The sequence below is a fragment of the Leptonychotes weddellii genome, chromosome 14 (assembly GCF_054177405.1).
Source record: "Leptonychotes weddellii isolate Sample4059 chromosome 14, ASM5417740v2, whole genome shotgun sequence".
NCBI lineage: Eukaryota > Metazoa > Chordata > Mammalia > Carnivora > Phocidae > Leptonychotes > Leptonychotes weddellii.
In genome coordinates, this window is record NC_138382.1 from 33,196,745 (window position 1) to 33,218,227 (window position 21,483).

The 21,483-nt window shown below is 41.9% G+C and overlaps 1 protein-coding gene and 1 long non-coding RNA gene across 2 annotated transcripts in view; one reads left to right on the plus strand and one right to left on the minus strand.

Annotated features, from left to right (window-relative positions):
• The window catches only part of LOC145717193 (uncharacterized), a 94,372-nt gene that overhangs the window by 16,774 nt on the left and 56,115 nt on the right, over positions 1–21,483 (minus strand). The gene's annotated exons all lie outside the window — the stretch shown is intronic.
• LOC145717191 (FRAS1-related extracellular matrix protein 1-like) lies at positions 2,034–14,444 on the plus strand. The gene is made up of 5 exons (XM_081804131.1): positions 2,034–2,931; positions 3,247–3,749; positions 8,337–8,431; positions 10,950–11,251; positions 12,837–14,444. The coding sequence occupies exons 2-5, from the start codon at positions 3,516–3,518 to the stop codon at positions 13,193–13,195; spliced, it is 990 nt and encodes a 329-aa protein (XP_081660257.1). The 5' UTR covers positions 2,034–2,931; positions 3,247–3,515; the 3' UTR covers positions 13,196–14,444.

Here is a 21,483-nt window from a genome sequence, read left to right on the forward strand (position 1 = left end):
CTGATTGACTTATTTCGCTCAGCATAATACCCTCCAATTCCATCCACATCATTGCAAATGGCAAGATCTCATTCCTTTTGATGGCTGCATAATATTCCATTGTAGATATATACCACATCTTCTGTATCCATTCATCTGTCGATGGACTCTTGGCTCTTTCCACAGTTTGGCTATTGTGGACATTGCTGCTATAAACATCGGGGTGCACGTACCCCTTCGGATCCCTACTTTTGTATCTTTGGGGTAAATACCCGGTAGTGCAATTGCTGGATCGTATGGTAGTTCTATTTTCAACTTTTTGAGGAACCGCCATACTGTTTTCCAGAGTGGCTGCACCAGCTTGCATTCCCACCAACAGTGTAGGAGGGTTCCCCTAGGAGAAGGCTAATCTTGATATGTTTGAGGAAAGGCAGAGATGCTAGTGGGGCTAGAGTAGAGGAAGTGAAGGGAGGACAAACAGAAGAGGAGATGAGAGAAGTAAGGGCGAAACACATTATATACATGGTTGCCTTATGGCATTTACACTAAGATGAGAGGCCATTGGAGGTTTGGGGTGTGGAAGTGACCTCAGTAATATTTAATAGGACCCTTGGCTGCCATGCTGAAGAATGCCTATAGGGGAAGCAAGAGGAGAAGGAGGGAAGTCGAAGTGGATGCTCTTTGCAGTCATCCAACAAAGAGTTGATGGTGTGGCTTGCACCTTCGTAACAACAATGGAAGTGAGAAGTGGTTGGAGTCTGGATATGTTTTGAAGAAGAGTGCATTCAATTTATATTGCCGTGTAAGCAAATTACTACAGACTTCATGGCTTAAAACAACACAAATTTCTTATTTCACAGTTGACATTGGTTGGGAATCTGGTCACAGCTTACCTGGGTTCCTTGCTTCAGGCTGCAATCAAGGCATCAGCTGGATGCTAGTCTCTTTTTTTTTTTTTTTTAAGATTTTATTTATTTATTTGACAGAGAGAGACACAGCGAGAGAGGGAACACAAGCAGGGGGAGTGGCAGAGGGAGAAGCAGGCTTCCAGCTGAGCAGGGAGCCCGATGCAGGGCTCAATCCCAGGACCCTGGGGACCATGACCTGGGCCGAAGGCAGACGCTTAACGACTGACCACCCAGGTGCCCCTGGATGCTAGTGTTATCTGGAGGCTTGATTTAGGATGAATCTTCTTCTGAACTCGTTCAGGCTGTCGGCAGAATTCATTTCCTTGTGACACTGGAATTCACGGAGGCTTCCTGCTTCAAGGTCATCAGGAGAGCCTGGAGCCCCAGCCTGCTAAGAGAGATTCTTATATTACATAGTGTAACCATGGGAACGACATCCCATCACCTGTGCCTAATTCTGTTGGTTGGAAGCCTCACAGGTTCTGCTCTCACTCAAGGGGAGGGAACTTCTGGATGCTATGGGGCCGCAATTATTGGAGGTCACCCTAAGGTGTGTCCACTGCAATGAACAAACAGGATTTTGTTGCTGTTGTTTAGCTGTAGACCAAACACCAGAAAAGTTGGATGCCATTAACTGAGATCAGAGAGAGGGAGGGAGGGAAGACCAAGAGCACAAATTTGGCGACATGAAGAATGAGATGCCCATTAAATACCCCCAGGGAGATGTCACATAGACAGTGGCATATGGAATCCAGAGTTAAGGGAGGAGGTTAGAGATATAAATTTGGGACTCATTAGCATATAAGTGGTATTTAAAGCCAAGGAATGAGATCACTAGGGAATGAGGGTAGACAAAAACCAGGTCCAAGGACTGCACCCTAGGCTCCCCACGTTAAAAAGTCAGGGGATCTAGGAAGAAGCAGTAAAAGAGAAGGGAGGTAATAGTGAGATAAAAGGGATACACGAGAGCGTGCCATCCTTACAGCCTTTACAAGTTGATTTAATTCTCAGAAAGCAAAGTTTTTCCCCTTATCTCTCCACTTTGGGAAACACTTAGCCACTCTCTTCTCTCTGAATGTGCTGCTTTTTTGGAGTGATCCTAGATGCCAAATGTGAATGGAAACCAGGTTTGACTTTGCAGTGAAGGTTCAACAACCAGGTTTGCATTTCTGCCCAAATAAGCCAACCTAATTCAGCCAGAGTGTGGGCAACACCGTCAGTGGGAGTGTGGGAACTGTTTCAGTTTAAGACTGACACCATTAAAAAAAAAAAGGCTGCTCTGTAAAGTGCACACCCCCCTTAGATATCAGGTGACTCATGTTGTGTGCTGCCTCAGAAATGAATGGTTGCAAACAGTGACAAGAGAATGAGTCTTCCCTTGGTGTATTAGATATGGATAAATTTTTGTGTACACCCTTTGGTCAAACATTTTGAGTATCCGTTGGTTATATACAGAAATTTGTTGAAATCATGAAACTGTAAAGACTTCCTGTGGGCATAGCAAACCACCATGGGTTCACCCAACTCTACCCTGAACTTAAGTCTTTATTGCAGTACATCTTATTTTGCAGTCATTTCTGTTGTTATGGAACACAGAGAAATAATCTTGAAATTCTAAGTGGTTAAAGGAGGAACAAAGACCCCATTTGTGCAGATTCAGTGCATTATAATGTAATTGGCGGCATAGATAATACGAATACGTATGCATACGCCGAGTCATTAGCTGTGTCTAATGAAGCCGTGTGACTTAATTCCTAGTCCCTTTGACACATCAGCAAAACCCTGAAATGTTCACTTAGAAAAATATCTGTTCTCCAGGTTCCGCTCAAGTGCCTCTCAGGTGTCTTCATTGTCCAGCAATGTCAGAGCTGTGCTCATGGGACAAATGATGAAGCTCGTTTCTTATTTGGGTCGTGATGATTTAGAATTAATCAGCGTTTGAACCAGCGTGCAAATAATTCTGTCAGCTCTCTTCTACAAATTAGGCCGTCCTCATTTAACAGATGAGGAAACAGAAGCAGAGCTCAACTCCTTCTGAACGCAGGTGACCAGGTGCTGTACTTGGGCGGTGAGGCTGGCTGGCTTCCGTGGGACCACACAAGTGAGATCCCCACGGGGGGTGGGGGGGTGGGACACAAGGGGCGCGTTGAATCCGGAAGCGGGAGTTACAAGCAGGGTAATGAAATGGCTTCTCTGTCTTTCACATGGGCCTGGAGGTCAAGTTAGTTTATTTGTTTTTAATTTAGCTGAAATTATAGGCTGGTTGAAAGATTCCTTTGCCGGCAGGGATCTTTTGAATAGCCACACAAACCTTTTGGTCTCTCTCTTGCTTTCCTACAACCTCTCCTCTCATTTGCAGGATTAGAAAAGCACTTGGGAGGCACATTCATCTTGCCGGCGTTGTCAGGAGTGATCAGCGAGTTTTATTAAACGCCCTGGGATTGCCTGAAAAGCCTCCTTGTCTGGGTTTGAAATGAAAGGGGCATGTTAGGATCTTGGGGCACATTGTCGGGACCCCTTGCCCTGCTGCCCCTTGGACTATGAGCTAACATCTCTGGAGGAAGCACAGAAGCCCTGTTTTGTTGAAGGGATTTCGCCGGTGGACAAACGGAGTTGGCCCCTGACGGCATGAGCGCTCCGACCTGGGGTGGGCCCGGGGCTTTGCCCCTGCTGTTGCTCCTAGGCTGGGCCGGTGCGACCTTCATCAGCCTTAATCGTGGGCTCAGGCTGCTGAAGGGCAGCTCTGCCTTCCTGTCGGGAGATGACCTGAAGTTTGCCATCCCCAAAGAAAAAGATGCTTGCAAAGTGGAAGTTGTGATGAACGAGCCAATGACTCAAAGGGTTGGGAAACTCACCCCACAGGTAGGTCCTGCCTGAGATTTTTCTATTCAGTCATGTGTATGAATGTGAGTGAGTGTGTGTGTGTGTGTGTGTGTGTGTGAGAGAGAGAGAGAGAGAGATTGAGAGAGAGGAACCAAAGCAGGGACAGACTTCCAAGGGCTGGAGTGGGCCGTCTCCTGTGTGGTGTGATATGGTCAGTCTTTATGGGATTATTCTTGCCCCAGATGATCTCATCCATTCCTAGTCAGGATGCCTTTGGATAAGATACCAGATTTCAAGATGTGTTTTAGGCCCCACTTGTGATCGCAGAATAGCACAAGTAAGACGTGAAGATATTTTTATCTGTTTCCATCACTAGAACATTCCGTTGAGTGGGAGGAGAGACGTGGAAAAGAGAGGTGAAAATACTTCCCTTTAAATATTCATTGTTCTTCAAAAATGTCTGTAGACAAATGTTTTCCTTTAGTCACGATCTTGGAGACCTCGTCGTTTAAGAGTATTCTAGGCGCAATCCTTTTGTAGGATGAAGAGTTACCTTCTAAGTCATTGGGTTAAAAAAAAGTCTGTATTATCATGTATTGTATTTGCTTGAAGTAGGGGTTTACCTCTCTACACAATAAGGAAATTGTTTCTGGTTTTATGACTTGTCCCTACTGTGGTTTAACTTCCTCCCAATGCAGGCAATTTTGAGAATGTTCCGCACTGGCTGGTGCTGCTTCTGGAAACATGCACCATTATTTGTGAACTGTGAACATTAAGTTCCTTCTTCATTTGGCCGAAGAATTTTATCCCAGCAGGTTACCTCAACAGTGGTACTAGATGATGTAGAGACGAACTTCAGGAGACTTAGATGCTAACTCAAGTGGCTATCGCAAGCTGTTCCACTTACCGCACTCAGAGGACAGTCCAACTCTGAAACACATCACAACTCTCACTTAGGGAGTATTCCAGATGTGTTAGCAACCAAATGTCTCTCTCCAGTTTCCCATGAGATTTTCTTTTGTTAGTCAGAGCTTCTGATGGGCACCTGCCAACTGTCTGAATACAGTAATGGCCCCAGTTCCTAAGGGGTTGTATTCCTGAGTATTTGGGAATTGCAACATCTTCACACTTGCTCCCAACACGATTTGCACTGCAAAAGTGTGTGTGGGTGGGGGTGTGGGTGTTAAGATTTTGTTTATTTGAGAGACAGCGCACGTGCAGGGGGAAGGACAAGCAGACTCCCTGCTGATCTTGCGGTCCATCCCAGGACCCCAAGATCATGACCTGAGCCTAAGTCAGATGCTTAAGCGACTGAGCCACCCAGGTGCCTGGTGAAAGTGTGTTTGGTTGGAAAGAGGAGAGACCTGGGATAGCTCATAACTGCAACCCAGATGCACTAAATGCAACGAGTAGGTGATATGGATAAGCTCAGCTGCAGAAAATAGAATTCTAACCATAGGGACTCGGTTTGTTAAAAGCAAATCCTTGGAGTTTTGGAAAGCAGTAGAGGACCCTAATCCTAGAACACCGGTGTCCGTGGCTGCATGGATATATGTGGGTGCCTTATAAAGTAATGAACTCATAATTTGGTACCCCTTCCAATCAATATATTTTAAAAAATTGTTCAACATTTATTTAGAAGTGAGGCTGAACATTTTGTGGGGGAAGAGAAAAAAATAATTCCTGGTGTATGCTGGGGCAACCTACGGGTCCTCTATTGCTCTCCAAAACTCCAAGGATTTGCTTTTAACAAACCGAGTCCCTATGGTTAGGATTCCATTTTCTGCAGCTGAGCTTATTCATATTGCCTATCTCTGGCCCTAAGCATGCAAAACAAAAGCCCTATTCTTCACCAGATTCTCCCTCCTTAGAAAATAATTTGGGGAGAATGTACTGTTCCTTAAGTCAGCCTCCGAGGAGTATCCTCTCCCTATTCCAAATAGCCTATGACTTATAAACGTATCTATAGTGCTTTCTCTGCAAGTAACGAAATTGTCTCCATTATGTATTATTGGTGTTGTTTTAATGGTCTTCGCCATCTGGTCGGCTCTGAGATACTAGAGAGCAAAAGGAGATCTAAGTGACTACAATCAGGTAAAACACTTATTTGGGGGTCAAGAGTTGCAAGAGATCTCCATTCCAAATTTTCTCTGATTTGAAGGCCAAAATCCAGTTAATAGAAAGAATATGGAGCAGAAACAGCATGCCTGCCTGGTTTAGGGAAGTCTGGACGGGTAGGCCACGGAGGGGGCTCCAAAAAGTCCCAGCTTGTCCCCTCGAGTGCTGTGACTTCAGTGCAAGAAAATGTTCAGTGAGCGCATTTCTGGAGGTCAATGTGGCAGCTCAAATGGATTTATCTGGTCTAAAGTAAATACGGGACCTGTATCTTCTAAAATTTATTGTGTGGAAAAGGAGGCCATTGAACTGTGGAGTTTCATTATCTTTCTGTCAGATATTTGTACCATAAGGAAGTCCGTGTACCCAGAAAACGTTCTCAAACTGCCAGATGATCTTTTTACTTTATTATGACAATTTCAACAAAAACCAGATTCCTAAGTAAAGTCTGGTTTTTTTGTGTGGGGGGGGAATGTGTGCCTATTTTTAATGCAACTCTCCCCAAGGATTTATTTCTTATGGCGTTTTTGAAGTTAAACATAGCCGAATGTGCGCGCATACACACAAAGCCTAAACATTATTCTTTAATAGCACTTACCAGTAAGCTGAAAGCAAGGCTTATGTGAACCCATTTCTAGCAAGATGACTGTATTAACAACACCCTGCTGTGTAATGAACAGTTTTATTTGATTTGCACAGAAAATGTTTTGTTTAACATCTGTTCAATTAGTGTTTTCATTTCATTACTGAAGTTTGTCTTAGGACCAACAGGTTCATTTTCCTATTGGATATTTGGAGAGGGATTTCACTTGGCTCACACCAGTACCTTCTGTTTAGATAACCCTCTTGATATAGTCAATTGGATGAGGTCAGTGGCAATATGTTTTCCTCATGTTTTAGGACAAGACTTCCTCACACACAGCACTTCTCACACCTGTTTCAAAGCAAGAAATTTCCTGGGTGGAAAAGCACCTCAGTTTAGAGCTGAGCTTGCTTTTTTGAATCAGAAATACAGCCGTAAGAAAACATCTCTAGGTTGAACCAGCTTACTGTCATTAAAGTGAGTAATGAGTTAGGAATGTGTGACAATTTAATTATAAATTGTAATTGAAAAGCAGTTGAAGTGGAAAAAACCAAGGCTAGACAGTAATTAGAAAAGGATTTAGCTCTCCTTTGTTTTAGTTAGTAAATTTATGGACAATTATGGTTGTCGCCTTTTATAAAAGGAAAACATATTATGAAACATAAAACAGACGTTTCTTTTAACAAAGCAGATTGTCTCTTTGTCACCATGACTATTTGTCAGTGATACGGGGAAGGTCTTTCCTTTATCTCCTTCCTTGTTGTCAGTTAAAAAGAGGAACCAATGATGTCTGTGGGAAAAGAAGATCATTCGTATTAGTAGTACTGTCTTCTCAAAGAGGACGAGGTTGCCTGTCAATGATTGAGCCTGTGACAAAGTATCGACTACAGACCATGGACTCAACAGTGACAGTGTGCCAATACCGCAAGGCTATTTCTTAACACTCTGCCGAGTCAGGCAGGGCGGAATGAGAATCGTGGTGTGGTTGGGAGGGAAAATTCTTCTTTTGAGAATTAGGGTTCCCCAAATACAACAGTTAGCAATTTCCTTAATAGTTCTGAGTGAGGTGATTCAGTTAATTCTAATTTCATTTGAATAGAAGAAATTACCTTTAGCTTGCTATTTGTCTCATCAACCATTTTTTTTTTAAGATTTTATTTATTTATTAGAGCGTGAGTGGGGGGGCGGGGAGGGAGAAGGGGAGAGGGAGAAGCAGGCTCCCCGCTGAGCATGGAGCCCTAGGCGGGACTCAGTCCCAGGACCCCGGGATCATGACCCGGGCTGAAGGCAGATGCTTAACCACCCAAGCACCCCTCATCAACCATTTCTGCTATTAGTAATCAGTAAAGCAGTCTTTTGCAAGTGTATGAGAAGCAACTCTGGGTCATGTTTGGCTCTGATCAACCACAACAGTGTCCGTAGTCAGTGGGTTCATTTTTGAATATAAAAATGCTGTTTAGAAAAGAAAGAAAGAAAAGACAAAGATACATAATGTAAGTAGTACAACGTGTTTGTTGAGGGGTAATGCATGCCTTTTCATGCGTACACGCAGGTAGACCTCTAACTCAGTTGCTATGAACCCCTGAAGGGTGTGGGTGTATTATATTTTGATAAATGGAACCACAGTTTAAATGTACTATAAACTGTAAACAAATTACTCCTTAATATATCTGCTTGATCTGCTTGGATTTTCATAGTTTAGATATTCTCACAATAAGACACACCTATATAAGCAGGATGGGAACGGGCACGGCAGTGGGTAGAGGTGGTGGTGGTTATAACACGCACATGCGCAAGCACACGCATACATACATAGACACACCCCACTAACAGACCATAATTTCCCCAGGCAGTACTCTATTGCCAGAAAAATCAAGTCTTGTACCAATTTTTTCACATATATTTATCCATTTCTTCACGTGAACTAGGTCTTTGACTGCCATTTCCTTCCCAATGAAGTAAAGTATATTCACAATGGTTGCCCGATTCTTGATGAAGATGCAGTGAAGCTTAGACTGTACAGGTAAGCAGCACGCATAACCATTCTGTGTACTTCTTAGGGCTTTCTCTATAGATCGATATTATCACGAGGCTAGTTGCTAGATTCCAAACAAGCAAGCAGTCAGTAGAAATTGGGGACCTAAGTAGGTGAGGCAAGAATTGTTGTCTACTTTCAATTATCTTTATTTGTATCATCGTCCTGGGGGCTTTTCTGTGGCAAATTTCTGTCCTGTTCCCCTTTAGAGTTCTTATACAGGTGTCTCTGGTGATCCACCTTCCCGCTTATAATGGGAAATGAAAATTGCAAAATACAAATTCTTAACGAGAACTAGGAAAATATATTCCAAAATTGAATGATAGTCTTTATTTTTATTACCGGCTGCTTAGTCAATAAGTGGCTGAGTGTCTTCTAATTGTTTACAAAATCAATTACAAAGTTAAGTACAGAGTAACTGTGTGAGCCAGCAATTCTAAATATATATGTAAGAGAAACAAAAACCTGTATTTCCCCCCAAACTTGCACACAAATCTTCATTGCAGCATTATTCATAATAGCTAAAAAGTTGAAAGAACGCAACTGATGAATGTATGAACAAAATGTGGGGTATCCATGCAATGGAATATTATTCAGCCATAAAATGGGATGAAGTACTGATGCACGCTACAACATGGATGAACCTTGAAACCATCATGTGAAATGAAAGACACCAGACACAAAAGGTCACTTTTCTAGAAAAGGCAAATCCATAAAACACAGGAAGCAGATTAGTGATTGCCAGGGGCTGGGGGAAGGGCAAATGGGGAGTGATTGCTAATGGATATGGATTTCTTTTTGGGGGGATAAAAATGTTCTGGAATTAGGTAGTTGTGATGGTTGCACAACCTTGTGAATATACTAAAAACCACTGAGTTGTATACTTTAAAAAGGTGATTTTTATGGTATGTGAATTATGTCTCAAAAATTAATTTAAAAATTAAGCTCATGGTGGGGCGCCTGGGTGGCTCAGCCGTTAAGCGTCTGCCTTCGGCTCAGGTCATGATCTCAGGGTCCTGGGATCGAGCCCCACATTGGGCTCCCTGCTCGGTGGGAAGCCTGCTTCTCCCTCTCCCACTCCCCCTGCTTGTGTTCCTTCTCTCGCTGTGTCTCTCTCTGTCAAATAAATAAGTAAAATCTTTTAAAAAAAAAAATTAAGCTCATGGTTATGGTATTGCTCACTTCATAGAGGTAACTGACAATGCAGTAGGTAGAGTAGGCTTTTTTTTTTTTTTAAGATTTTATTTATTTATTTGATAGAGAGCACAAGCAGGTGGGGCTCTAGGCAGAAGGAGAGGGAGAAGCAGACTCCCTGCTGAGCAGAGAGCCTGACGTGGGGCTCGATCCCAGGACTCTAGGATCATGAGCTGAGCCGAAGGCATCTGCCTTCAGATGCTTAACTGACTGAGCCACCCAGGCACCCCATGGAGTAGGCTTTTAGATAGATTTTTACTTGGTTTTATTGCTGTTATGAATATTTGGCTAAAATATCTTAGTGCGAATTTCCCTTAAGTACTATACTACTATTGCAAAGAGTTTTATAGAAGACACTAGGACATTGAATTGTTCTATAGACACTTAAAATCACCTACTAAAACTCAAGGCCCTATGCTGGGCATAGGGAACACAAGGATGAGGATGCATGGATTTTTGGTGCTCTTAATCTGATGCAAAATATGGGTAGATAATGGTAATGTGAACAAGTGCTGAAAGAGAGGCTGTGCTCAAAAAATGAAATAGTACCCAAGGATTCTTTATCACCAGCATATAGGGCTGTTTGATCTTTCTAAGATTTTAGAGTTAAAAAACTAACGTTGGACAGCTTGCCTGGAGGGGCTGGAAAAGCTGGTGGATTCTGGCTTCTCCCACTTCTTCCCTGAGTTTCGAAGGGACAGAGAGGGTGGAGGAGCAGGTGAGAAGGACCAAGTCACAGGAGCTCCTCTTGGTCTTGAGGACATTTGAAATAGAGTATTCAGAGACGTTGGAGGCAGAAAATCAGAGAACATGCTTATTCCCCCACTCACCTCCTCTTCAGCCCCTTTGGTGAGCTACTTGGCCTCTCTATGCCTCAGTTTCCCCCTCTGTAAAATGGAATTAACAATGTCTCTCATAGGTTTCTGAAGAGCAAAAAGGTGTTGCTCCTTCAGAAACTCCTCACCCTTTCACTCCTGAATCAAAACTCAATCTGTAAATTAATTACACAAGCTTGGTACTCTTAAATTATGGATGTGCTAGCAGTGAGACTCTGAGCTCCCAGCTGTTATTATATATCAGCATAGATGGTGGGTTTGAGAGAAGGTGTTGAAAGAAAGCTCATTGGCGTGGGAGATGGCAGAAAAAGGAGTTGACACCAAGATAAGAAGAAAGGAAAAGAACAGAGATTGGGAGTAGAGTAGATAACAAAATCCAAACTCTACCCCATAGGCGCATTTTGTAAAGGTCAATCATTAGCTACCGGAAGTACCTGAGCGCTAGTAAACATCGCTTGGCTCTGTTCTCTCCACAGATTTACTGAGACAGATACCTTCACGGAAACCTTTATCCTGCGGGTCTATCTCCTGGAACCCGACTGTAACATCATCCGTAGGAGTAACAATGTCCTGGAGGTGTCTGAATTCTATGGCTTGTCCAGAGCCATTGATAAGAACCTGCTCAGATTTGATTACGAGAGGACAGCCGGCCTGGAGTGTACGGTCAGGCTGGATCCTGTGGGAAGCCGGCTGCCAGCCCATGGTCAGATGGTCCTGCTGGAGCCTCGGCCAGAAAAACCTCGTGGAGATCAGCCACACAGTTTTTTCCCTGAGTCTCGTATGTATGCTGTTCTTTTTTGTTATTATTGTTGTTTTTTTAAAGATTTATTTATTTATGAGAGAGAGGAGGAGGGGAGAGGGAGAGAGAATGGTGGAGAGGTAGAGGGAGAAGGGGAGAGAGGATCTCAAACAGGCTCCATGCGATTCGGGGCTCGATCTCACGACCCTGAGATCATGACCTGAGCCGAAACCAAGAGTCGGATGCTTAACTGACTGAGCCACCCAGGCACCCCTCATATGTATGTTTTAATACATATCTGATTATTATTAGAACTGACAAAAACATCTGTTCATAGTCATCTTCCACTGCGACAGAAATTTTTACTTGATATGATAATTTGTTGCTGGTTGAACAATGTAGGCTGGTGGTTAAGAGTATGGACTTTGGAATCAGTGAGACCTGGGTTTGAAACTGCCTCTGCTCTTTATTTCCTATGTGATTTTAGGTAAGTTATCTAACCTGGTGAAGCCTCCGTAAAATGAGCAAGGATAGTAGCTGTTCCACAAGTTTGCGGCAAGCTGGAGTAAATGAGATCACATGCACGAAGTGGGCTTCACACGGGGTCGGGCCCATAGCAGGGGCTCAGTGATCGTCAGCTATTATTATTCATAGTGACAGTGGCAGTGTAGTAAGAGTAGGTGGTGTATTTGTTAAGTATGTTTTGATTACAGGTAGGTCTGACGTAGAGCAGGTGGCCAGCAGCCGTGCTTTAAATCAGGAGGAGTTGATGGATAATGTTCCTTCTGTTATTCATCTAATCAGTGTATTTTGGGCACCTCCTATGTGCATAATAATGTTCTAGGCACTGTGGAAAGACCAATAATCCCAATCATAGTAATACCTTGAATTTGGGCAACAATTTACAACTAAAGGCATGCTTGCACATGAGTCCTCCCATTTAGTGTTCACGACCATCTGGTTAAGAAGTAGAATACTCATTTTATACATCAGGGAAATGTACCAAAGGCCACTCAGAAAATAAGTGGCCTCTGGGTATCACCCCACAAGAGTGTAAAATGAAGTTGGGCAGAGAGAGAGAGAGACTATTGCAGAGATGATGGTGGTTTTTAGGGGGAGAGAGCAGGTTGGTTCAGGCGGTCAAAGAGTACTTAAAGGAGGGTTTAGTAAAAAGACTAAGGGGACTTGGAGAGGTATCAGGACTCAGGCGTGTGATGAACACAGTGGGGAGAGAATTTCAGCGAGTAGAACAGCCTTGGAGAGAGTGCATGACAGAGCTGTGGATGTGGATGCTGTGAAGGAAGACCAGCACTAGACTGTGGAAGGCCAGTTGTGACCGAGTGGCCTATTCATCAGGGATGTTTGGTCATCAGAATATGTATTTTATTATTTTTTCTCTCAGTGTAACTTTCAGTGGGCAAGGATCTCAGGAGACAACTGGTCAACCGTTCTTTTCAGGAAAAGAAATTAGGGATTATAGAATAATGCCAGCCCCCTCTGTGAATGATTAGAGGGTATGCATGGGTATTCCTGAGGCAGCTAGTATCCACGGGAGGGTGGATTGGTTTTTTAATTTTACAATCATGCTCAAGTGACTGTCTTAACTCAGTGCTATATGTTCTAGAACTGGGAACAGAGCTGAGGTGTCCAGGTGGAAGCTGTGCCCTGGGACTGAAGAAAATGGGAAGTGTCAACGTGAGCTGTGAGGAGTTCTTGCTGATGGGTCTTCGTTATCAACACACGGATCCCCCTTCTCCCAACATTGACTACATCTCTATCCAGCTGGACCTCACAGATGGCAGGAGCAAAATTGTATACAAGGTAGAGTTGGGGGTTATGTGTCTGTGTCCCCAGCTGATCCGCAGCAAGAGAGCCACTTCCATGGGGGTGCTTGTGCTGGCTGCCATGCCAGGGCCAGTTCCTGAGCTACCGTGGGTGGGACTGCCCAGTGATTCATTAGAACTGCAAAATATCCGTGTATAATTTCCCTTCCCTGCCTCTCTTCTAGCTCTGCACCACTAAGGCAATGGAGGAAGGACTGGGGCCATTTACATGCTACCCTTCTTCCCCCTCTCCCTTCAGTATTCTTTAGCTTGTCATTTGGTCTTTCGTAGCACCCTCTCTTTGAGGCTTCATTCCCCCTTCTTTGTTATAACCTCTTTTCACCTGTTAGAGGAAATTAGGGGGTCCACATATCGACTAGGCAAGGCCGTGGGAGACTGAGAGCAGGGGGAAACTCAGTCCCAGTATTATGGGTGTAGCAGCTTATATCCTATTCACTCTTTTAGACTCTGTGATGGAAGACCAGGTCATCAAGGAGAAAGGCCCCCCGCAAGGCCTCCTCCATCTTTCAGTCTCTTTCAACTCCTCCTGCCCTTTCCTCCTATTGATCTCCTCACATTGAAATGAAGGTAGAAGATGAAATCAATTTATATGAAATATTTAACATGCTACTTAACTGATTCATATGATCTATAATTTGTTTTATTTGGGGCAACTGTGTACCAGCTGAAACAGCTTGGATTTTGTGCTGACATAAGATGATCCAAGATTACATTCATGAAAGACCTCCCTCTTTCAAAATTTGACTTCTCACCAGATATCTCCCAAGAAACTCAGATACTGAGCATTGTCACTCCCAAGGAATTTATAAGATAAAAAACAAGAAAATGACAAAACAGGATCAGAAAATTTTAGAATTGAGGTTAAAAAAAACACTCTGAGATGGTCTGATCAAATTGATTAGGCAAATCACTTGGTGAATTTTAAAGGATAGATTTCTGAGCCTGACATTAATGGCTAAGAACATGAACGCTGGGCCCAGTTTGCCTGGGTTCAGATGTCTGTTTAACTAGCTATTTGACTTTGGATTTTATGCCTCATTTTAAAAAATCTTAAAATGGGAATAATAGAACCTACTTCTTAGAGTAATTGAGAGAAAGAAATGAGATAATACTTATAAAGCAGTTGGCACAAAGTCTGGCACATAGTAAGCACTGTGCATACTTTGCTAGTTAAAAAAGCCACCTGGGGAAAAAAATGGATCATCAGCTAGGTTTGGAAACAACTGGCTTAGCCCATACATCTTGTTGTATAATGGTGGTCAGAGAAATTGCATACCTTGCCCATACATACATAGCCGTTTTATGACTGAGCCAAGACTAATTCCTAGGTCTCCTAACTATTAATAGATATCTTCTCATCTTTTTGACACAAAAAGATTTTTACTTTTATTTTATTTTATTCTGAGAGAGAGAGAGAGAGAGTGAGTGGGGGTGGGGGGCGGAGCACAAGGAGAAGGAGAGAGAGACTCTCAAGCAGGCTCCATGCTCAAAGCAGAGCCTGATGCAGGGCTCAATCTCAGGACCCTGAGATCACCACCCAAGCTGAAATCAAGAGTCAGACGCTTAACAGACTGAGCCACCCAGGCACCCCAAAACTTTCACTTTTATTGACTTCTTATCTCCATTTAAAAAATTAGACCCATTTTTCTTCCTGACTGATTTTTCTATTTTCCCTCTCTATATTGAGTTAGGGCTTTATTGTTTATATTTTTAGATCAGTTTGGGATTTTACTCCTTAAAATGACCTTCTTGTTTTATTAATTAACCTACTCCATAGGCAGTTTGGCATGTCATAAAACACATTCTTTTATGAATATCAAAGTCATATGTTTACTGCAGAGAGTATTTTTTTGAAAAACACACAGAAAGCAAAATAAGAAGGCAAAACGAGTTATATTTCTCCCACTTATCTCACACACACACACACACACACACACACGGTAAGGAGACATGCACACCAATGTTGGTTTTGTTTTATGCAACTGAATTTATGCTATATTTGAAGATTTTGAATCTTGTTATTATTTTTATACTTGTACAGTCCATCCTCATCAAGTGACCAAATGACTATTTCATCCATAATTTTTTCTAGATTCTTAAGGTTTTCTTGTTTACATTTGCCTTTTTAATCAATCTGAAATGAATTTTATCATATTGTGAAACACAGGAACAGTTTTTTTCCCAAGTAGTCAAAATTTTCAGCACTATTTGTTGAATAATGAACCCGTTTCTCATTGATTTTTGATGCTTCTTCTATTGAATACAAGATATTATGTATACTATTTCAAGGCTAGCTCTTTTGTTCCTTAGATATGCCTCCTTATTTCTGTGCCAGTATCAGTTATTCTAAATATAAAAGGTCAATAATACACTTTAATATTTTACAGGCAAGTTCTTCCTTATCACTTGTCTTCAAAGTTTTCTTATCCATTCTCTCCTAATCTTAGTTCTCAATAAAGAATTAAATCATTTATGTTCATTAAAGAAAAGACCCTAAGTATTTTTATCAGGATTGGATTAAAACTAAAGTATTTTGGAAATAATTGGAATATTAGAACATTTACCCATTGAGCCTTCTCATCCAGAAATGAGGGACCTCACTTCATCTAGGCAAATGTTATTTGATGTGTTTCTGTAAAATTTGCAGTTTTCTTCATGTAAGTTGAGCACACTTATTAAGTCCGGTCCTAGGCAGTTTGCTTTTGGGAAATTACTGTGAATAGACACTTTTCCCTCCATTATATCTTCTCTTTGGTTACTGATGATAAATAGGAAAGCTATTTTTTGGTATAATTTTCTTTTATCTGGCTTCTTTCTTGAATTCAATTATTCTAAGAATTTTTCAGTTCTTTGGGCTTTGGAAGACCATAATTATATCTTTCACTAATGATGGTAATTTTGTCCTTTCTTTTTCAGTAATTATTCCTCTTATTTTTGCTCTGTTCCCCACTGGTTTGGCCAGAATATTAAATATAATGATGCTTATAAGAATCCTTGTCTTGTATATATTTTATCAATATCAACTGCCCACACTGTCCTTTTTTTTAATTTTTAAAATTTAAATTCAGTTAACAATGTATTATTAGTTTCAGAGGTAGAATTCAGTGATTCATCAGTCTTATATAATACCCAGTGCTCATTACATCACGTGCCCTCCTTAATGTCCAACACCCAGTTACCCCACCCCCCCCAGCAATCCTCAGTTTGTTTCCTATGATTAAGAGTCTCTTATGGTTTGTCTCCTTCTCTGATTTCATCTTGTTTTACTTTTCCCCTCTCTTCTCCTATGATCCTCTGTTTTGTTTCTTAAATTCCACATACGAGTGAGATCATATGATGATTGTCTTTCTCTGATTAACTTATTTCACTTAGCATAATACCCTCTAGTTCCATCTACATTGTTGCAAACGACAAGATTTCATTTTTTTAATGGCTGAGTAGTATTCCATTGTATATATATACCACCTGTTCTTTATCCATTCATCCGTCAGTGGACATCTGTGTTCCTTCCATGTTTTGGCTATTGTGGACATTGCTGCTATAAACATTGGGGTGTAGGTGCCCCTTCGGATCACTACATTTGTATCTTTTGGGTAAATACCCAGTAGTGCAATTGCTGGGTCATAGGGTAGCTCTATTTTCAACTTTCTGAGGAGCCTCCATACTGTTTTCCAGAGTGGCTGCACCAGCTTGCATTCCCACTAGCAGGGTAAGAGGGTTCCCTTTTTTCCACATCCTTGCCAATATCTGTCGTTTCCTGACTTGTTAATTTTAGCCATTCTGACTGGCATGTGGTGGTATCTCATTGTGGTTTTGATTTGTATTTCCCCGATGCAGAGTGATGTAGAGCATTTTTTCATGTTTGTTGGCTATTTGGATGTCTTTTTTTGCAGAAATGTCTGTTCATGTCTTCTGCCCATTTCTTGATTGGATTATTTGTTCTTTGGGTGTTGAGTTTGGTAGGTTCTTGATAGATTTTGGATAATAGCCCTTTATCTGATAAGACGTTTGCAAATATCTTCTCCCATTCTGCTGATTGTCTTTTGATCAACTGTTTACTTTTTTTTTTTTACTTTTTAAAAATTAACATATAATGTATTATTTGTTTCAGGGGTACAGTTCTGTGATTCATCAGTCTTACACAATTCATAGTGCTCACCATAGCACATACCCTCCCCAATGTCCATCACCCAGCTACCCCATCCCGCCCACCTCCCTCCACTCCAGCAACCCTCAGTTTGTTTCCTGAGATTAAGAGTCTCTTCTGGTTAGTCTCCCTCTCAGGTTTTGTCTTGTTTCATTTTTCCCTCCCTTCCCCTGTGATCCTCTGTCTTGTTTCTCAAATTCCTCATATTAGTGAGATCATGTGATACTTGTCTTTCTCTGATTGACTTATTTCACTTAGCCTAATACCCTCTAGTTCCATCCACATTGTTGCAAACGACAAGATTTCATTTTTTTGATGGCTGAGTAGTATTCCATTGTATATATTATATACCACATCTTTATCCATTCATCTGTCGATGGACATCTAGGTTCTTTCCATAGTTTGGCTACTGTGGACATTGCTGCTATAAACATTGCGGTGCAGGTGCCCCTTCGGATCCCTACATTTACTGGGGTAAATACCCAGTAGTGCAATTGCTGGGTCATAGGGTAGCTCTATTTTCAACTTTTTGGGGAACCTCCATACTGTTTTCCAGAGTGGCTGCACCAGCTTGCATTCCCACTGACAGTGTAGGAGGGTTCCCCTCTCTCTGCATCCTCGCCAACATCTGTCGTTTCCTGACTTGTTAATTTTAGCCATTCTGACTGGTGGGAGGTGGTATCTCATTGAGGTTTTGATTTGTATTTGTTCTTTGGGTGTTGAGTTTGGTAAGTTCTTGATAGATTTGGGGTACTAGCCCTTTATCTGCTATGTCATTTGCAAATATCTTCTCCCATTCTGTCGGTTGTCTTTTGGTTTTGTTGACTGTTTACTTTGCTGTGCAAAAGCTTTTTACCTTGATGAAGTCCCAATAGTTCATTTTTGCCTCTGTTTCCCTTGCTGATCAATTAAATGCTAAAGTTGTATTTCCTTTATTTATTTTTAAAATAAATATTTTGCCTTTGTTTCCCTTGCTTTTGGAGATGTGTATAGCCAGAAGTTGTTGCAGCTGAGGTCGAAGAGGTTGCTGGTTATGGGTCTGTTCAAGTTTTCTATTTCTTCCTGTTTCAATTTTGGTAGTTTATATGTCTCTAGGAATGCATCCATTTCCTCCAGATTGCCTAATATGTTGGCATGTAGTTCCTCATAATACGGTCTCATAATTGTTTGTTTTTCTTCGGTGTTGGTTGTGATCTCTCCTCTTTCATTCATGATTTAATTTATTTGGGTCCTTTCTCTTTCCTTTTTGATAAGTCTGGCCAGGGGTTTATCAATCTTATTAATTCTTTCACAGAACCAGCTCCTAGTTTCATTGATCTGTTCCACTGTTCTTTTGGTTTCTATTTCATTGACTTCTGTTCTAATCTATTAATTTTCTTCTCCTGCTGGGTTTGGGCTTTATTTGCTGTTCTTCCTCCAGCTCCTTTAGGTGTAAGGTTAGGTTGTATATTTGAGACCTTTCTTGTTTCTTGAGAAAGGCTTGTATTGCTATATACTTCCCTTTAGGACCATGTTTGCTGCATCCCAAAGGTTTTGAACAGTTGTGTTTTCATTTTCATTTGTTTCCATGAATTTTTAAAATTCTTATTTAGTTTTCCAGTTGACCCATTCATTTTTTAGTAGAATGCTCTTTAGCCTCCATGTATTTGAGTTCTTTCCAAATTTCCTCTTGTGATTGAATTCCCGTTTCAAAGCATTGTGATCTGAAAATATGCAGGGAATGATCCCAATCTTTTGGTACCAGTTGAGACTGGTTTGTGACCCAGTATGTGATCTATTCTGGCAAATGTTCCATGTGCACTCGAGAAGAATGTGTATTGTGTTGCTTTAGGATGGAATGCTCTGAATATATCTGTGAAGTCCATCTGGTCCAGTGTGTCATTCAAAGCCCTTATTTCCTTGTTGATCTTCTGCTTAGACAATCTGCCCATTAGTGAGTGGGGTGTTAAAGTCTCCTACTCTTAATGCTCCTACTGTTCAGCACCAGTCCTTTTATACCATGATTTTCCCATTCTTGAATTTTCAACATTATGACTTTTTAAATAATTTTTTTTTTAAAGGAGGCTCCATGTCCAGCGTGGAGCCCAGTGCGGGGCTTGAACTCATAACCCTGAGATCAAGATCTGAGCTGGGATCAAGATCTGAGCTGAGATCAAGACTTGAGCTGAGATTAGGAGTCGGATGCTTAACCAACAGAGCCACCCAAGCACCCCTTTAAATAATTTTTTTAAGTGGCATGTGAAGAATAGATACTCTGAACCCTGAGAAGTCTCAGCATATTATTAATTTGTCTTCATTAAGCATGCAGTGGGAGGAGAGAGGGGATGATTGTCTTCTTTTCTCTTTCTCTGTTGCACTTCTTTCTTTGGAGTTTTGCTGGCTGGTTTTGGAATTTCTGGTCGTAGGGGGCTTGGTTTGTGCAGAGCATTGCGGAGAGAGGTCTTATTTGATCAGACACTGATGGAATATAACTTCATGCTCTGTAACTCTGGCAAGTGTTTCCAGCTTATTCTTTTGTCTCCAGGACAATTCTGTGGTTTCTCTGGGGATCTCCCATCCTGGAGGTGGTCTTCTGGTGGGTCTCCAGAGGAGTCCTTTCTAGCCTGAGTATTCACTTGCAATTTCTCCCATAGCTCCTAGGATTATTTCCACCCCCAGCTGCCTGTTTCTGCCTTTCTTTGGCTTCTCACAGATACCCCCAAAAAGTCAGGGTCCAGGATGACCCCAAACCAACCCTCTGTCCCACTCAGCCCATATGTGGGAGCCCCCATATGTTTTTCCTTGCCACAAACAAAGGCTAGGCAGATCCCAGAAGAGGCACGAGTATTTTCTGCGTCTGGCCCCTTCGCTTCCTCCTGTAGGAGCCCAGCATCAGTCCTCTGTATCTCACCTGTAAAAGATACATTTAAGCCTGGCCTCAAGGAAACTTCTCTCCTGACACCCAGGACAAATGTAGCATTGCCCACCTTTCCTCTTCATGGGGTTGGGTGGGGTTGGGGATCGAGGGAGTGACTCAGCACAGCAAAGCACTCTTCTCTACAAATAAATCTTTCTCTTACCCCTCTCGACCCTTTTCTATTCTTGTAGTGGGTGAGAGGGTTCTAGACCAGTTCCAGACAATTTGCTTTGTAAATACTGCCTGTAGTATTGCTGTCACGTTCACTTTGAAATCTGATATCTCTTTCATTGGAATTTCAGTTGAGACCAAACCAAAAAGAATTCTGTTTTTATCATTTCGTTACATGCAGATTACAACTTCTAGTCCAATATCCAGTGTTCTGCATATTGTATGTGACTCTTATCGTTCAGGGTCATTCTTAACAATGCGAAACACCAAGTCCCATGAAAACCAGCATCTCCTGCTTTGAGGATTCTTCCTCATAGCACCTGTTGACGCCTCAGATCCCGAGATGCAATTTCCTGGTTTCTCTGGAGATCCCCATTATTGGGGCCGCTTGCTCATAGCTCTCTCATTTGAGGGTACATTTCTAGCCTGATTGGTAGTTTTCAGTTTTAATTACCTACTCATCACCTGGGGACTCAGGGTCTTAACTAACTGGACAGCTGAGCCACCATCCTTCAGTTGCATGAGTACTGAGTTATGGAGACATTTTCCTTCATCCTGCCTTTGCCCTCTTTCAAACCACATGGCAGGAAGTGGGCAGGGTGGCCAGAGGAGGTAAGTGGGGTGTGCCAGGCACTGCTAAGTGCTTTACTTTGACTATCTCATTTGATCCTCACTTATTACTTGGGGGTCCAGCATTTGCATTTTACAAATGGGGGGAAAAGGCTTAGGAGTTAAATAGCTTGTTTAAAATCACACAAATCATAAGTGCTGGAAATGGAATCAAAAGGACAGTTCCTTCTGATGCCAAACGAATGTCCACTTTCAATCCTGGCTACATATTAGAGTCACCAGAGAGCTTTTAAAAATACCAGTTTTCGGGTGCCTGGGTGGCTCAGTTGGTTAAGCGACTGCCTTCGGCTCAGGTCATGATCCTGGAGTCCCGGGATCGAGTCCCGCATTGGGCTCCCTGTTCGGCAGGGAGTCTGCTTCTCCCTCTCCCACTCCCCGTTTGTGTTCCCTCTCTCGCTGTGTCTTTCTCTGTCAAATAAATAAATAAAAAAAAAAATCTTAAAAAAAAAAGTACCAGTTTTCTGGTTCCTTTTTTGCAACAATTTTTTTTCATTATTATGTTATGTTAATCACCATACATTACATCATTAGTTTTTGATGTAGTGTTCCATGATTCATTATTTGTGTATAACACCCAGTGCTT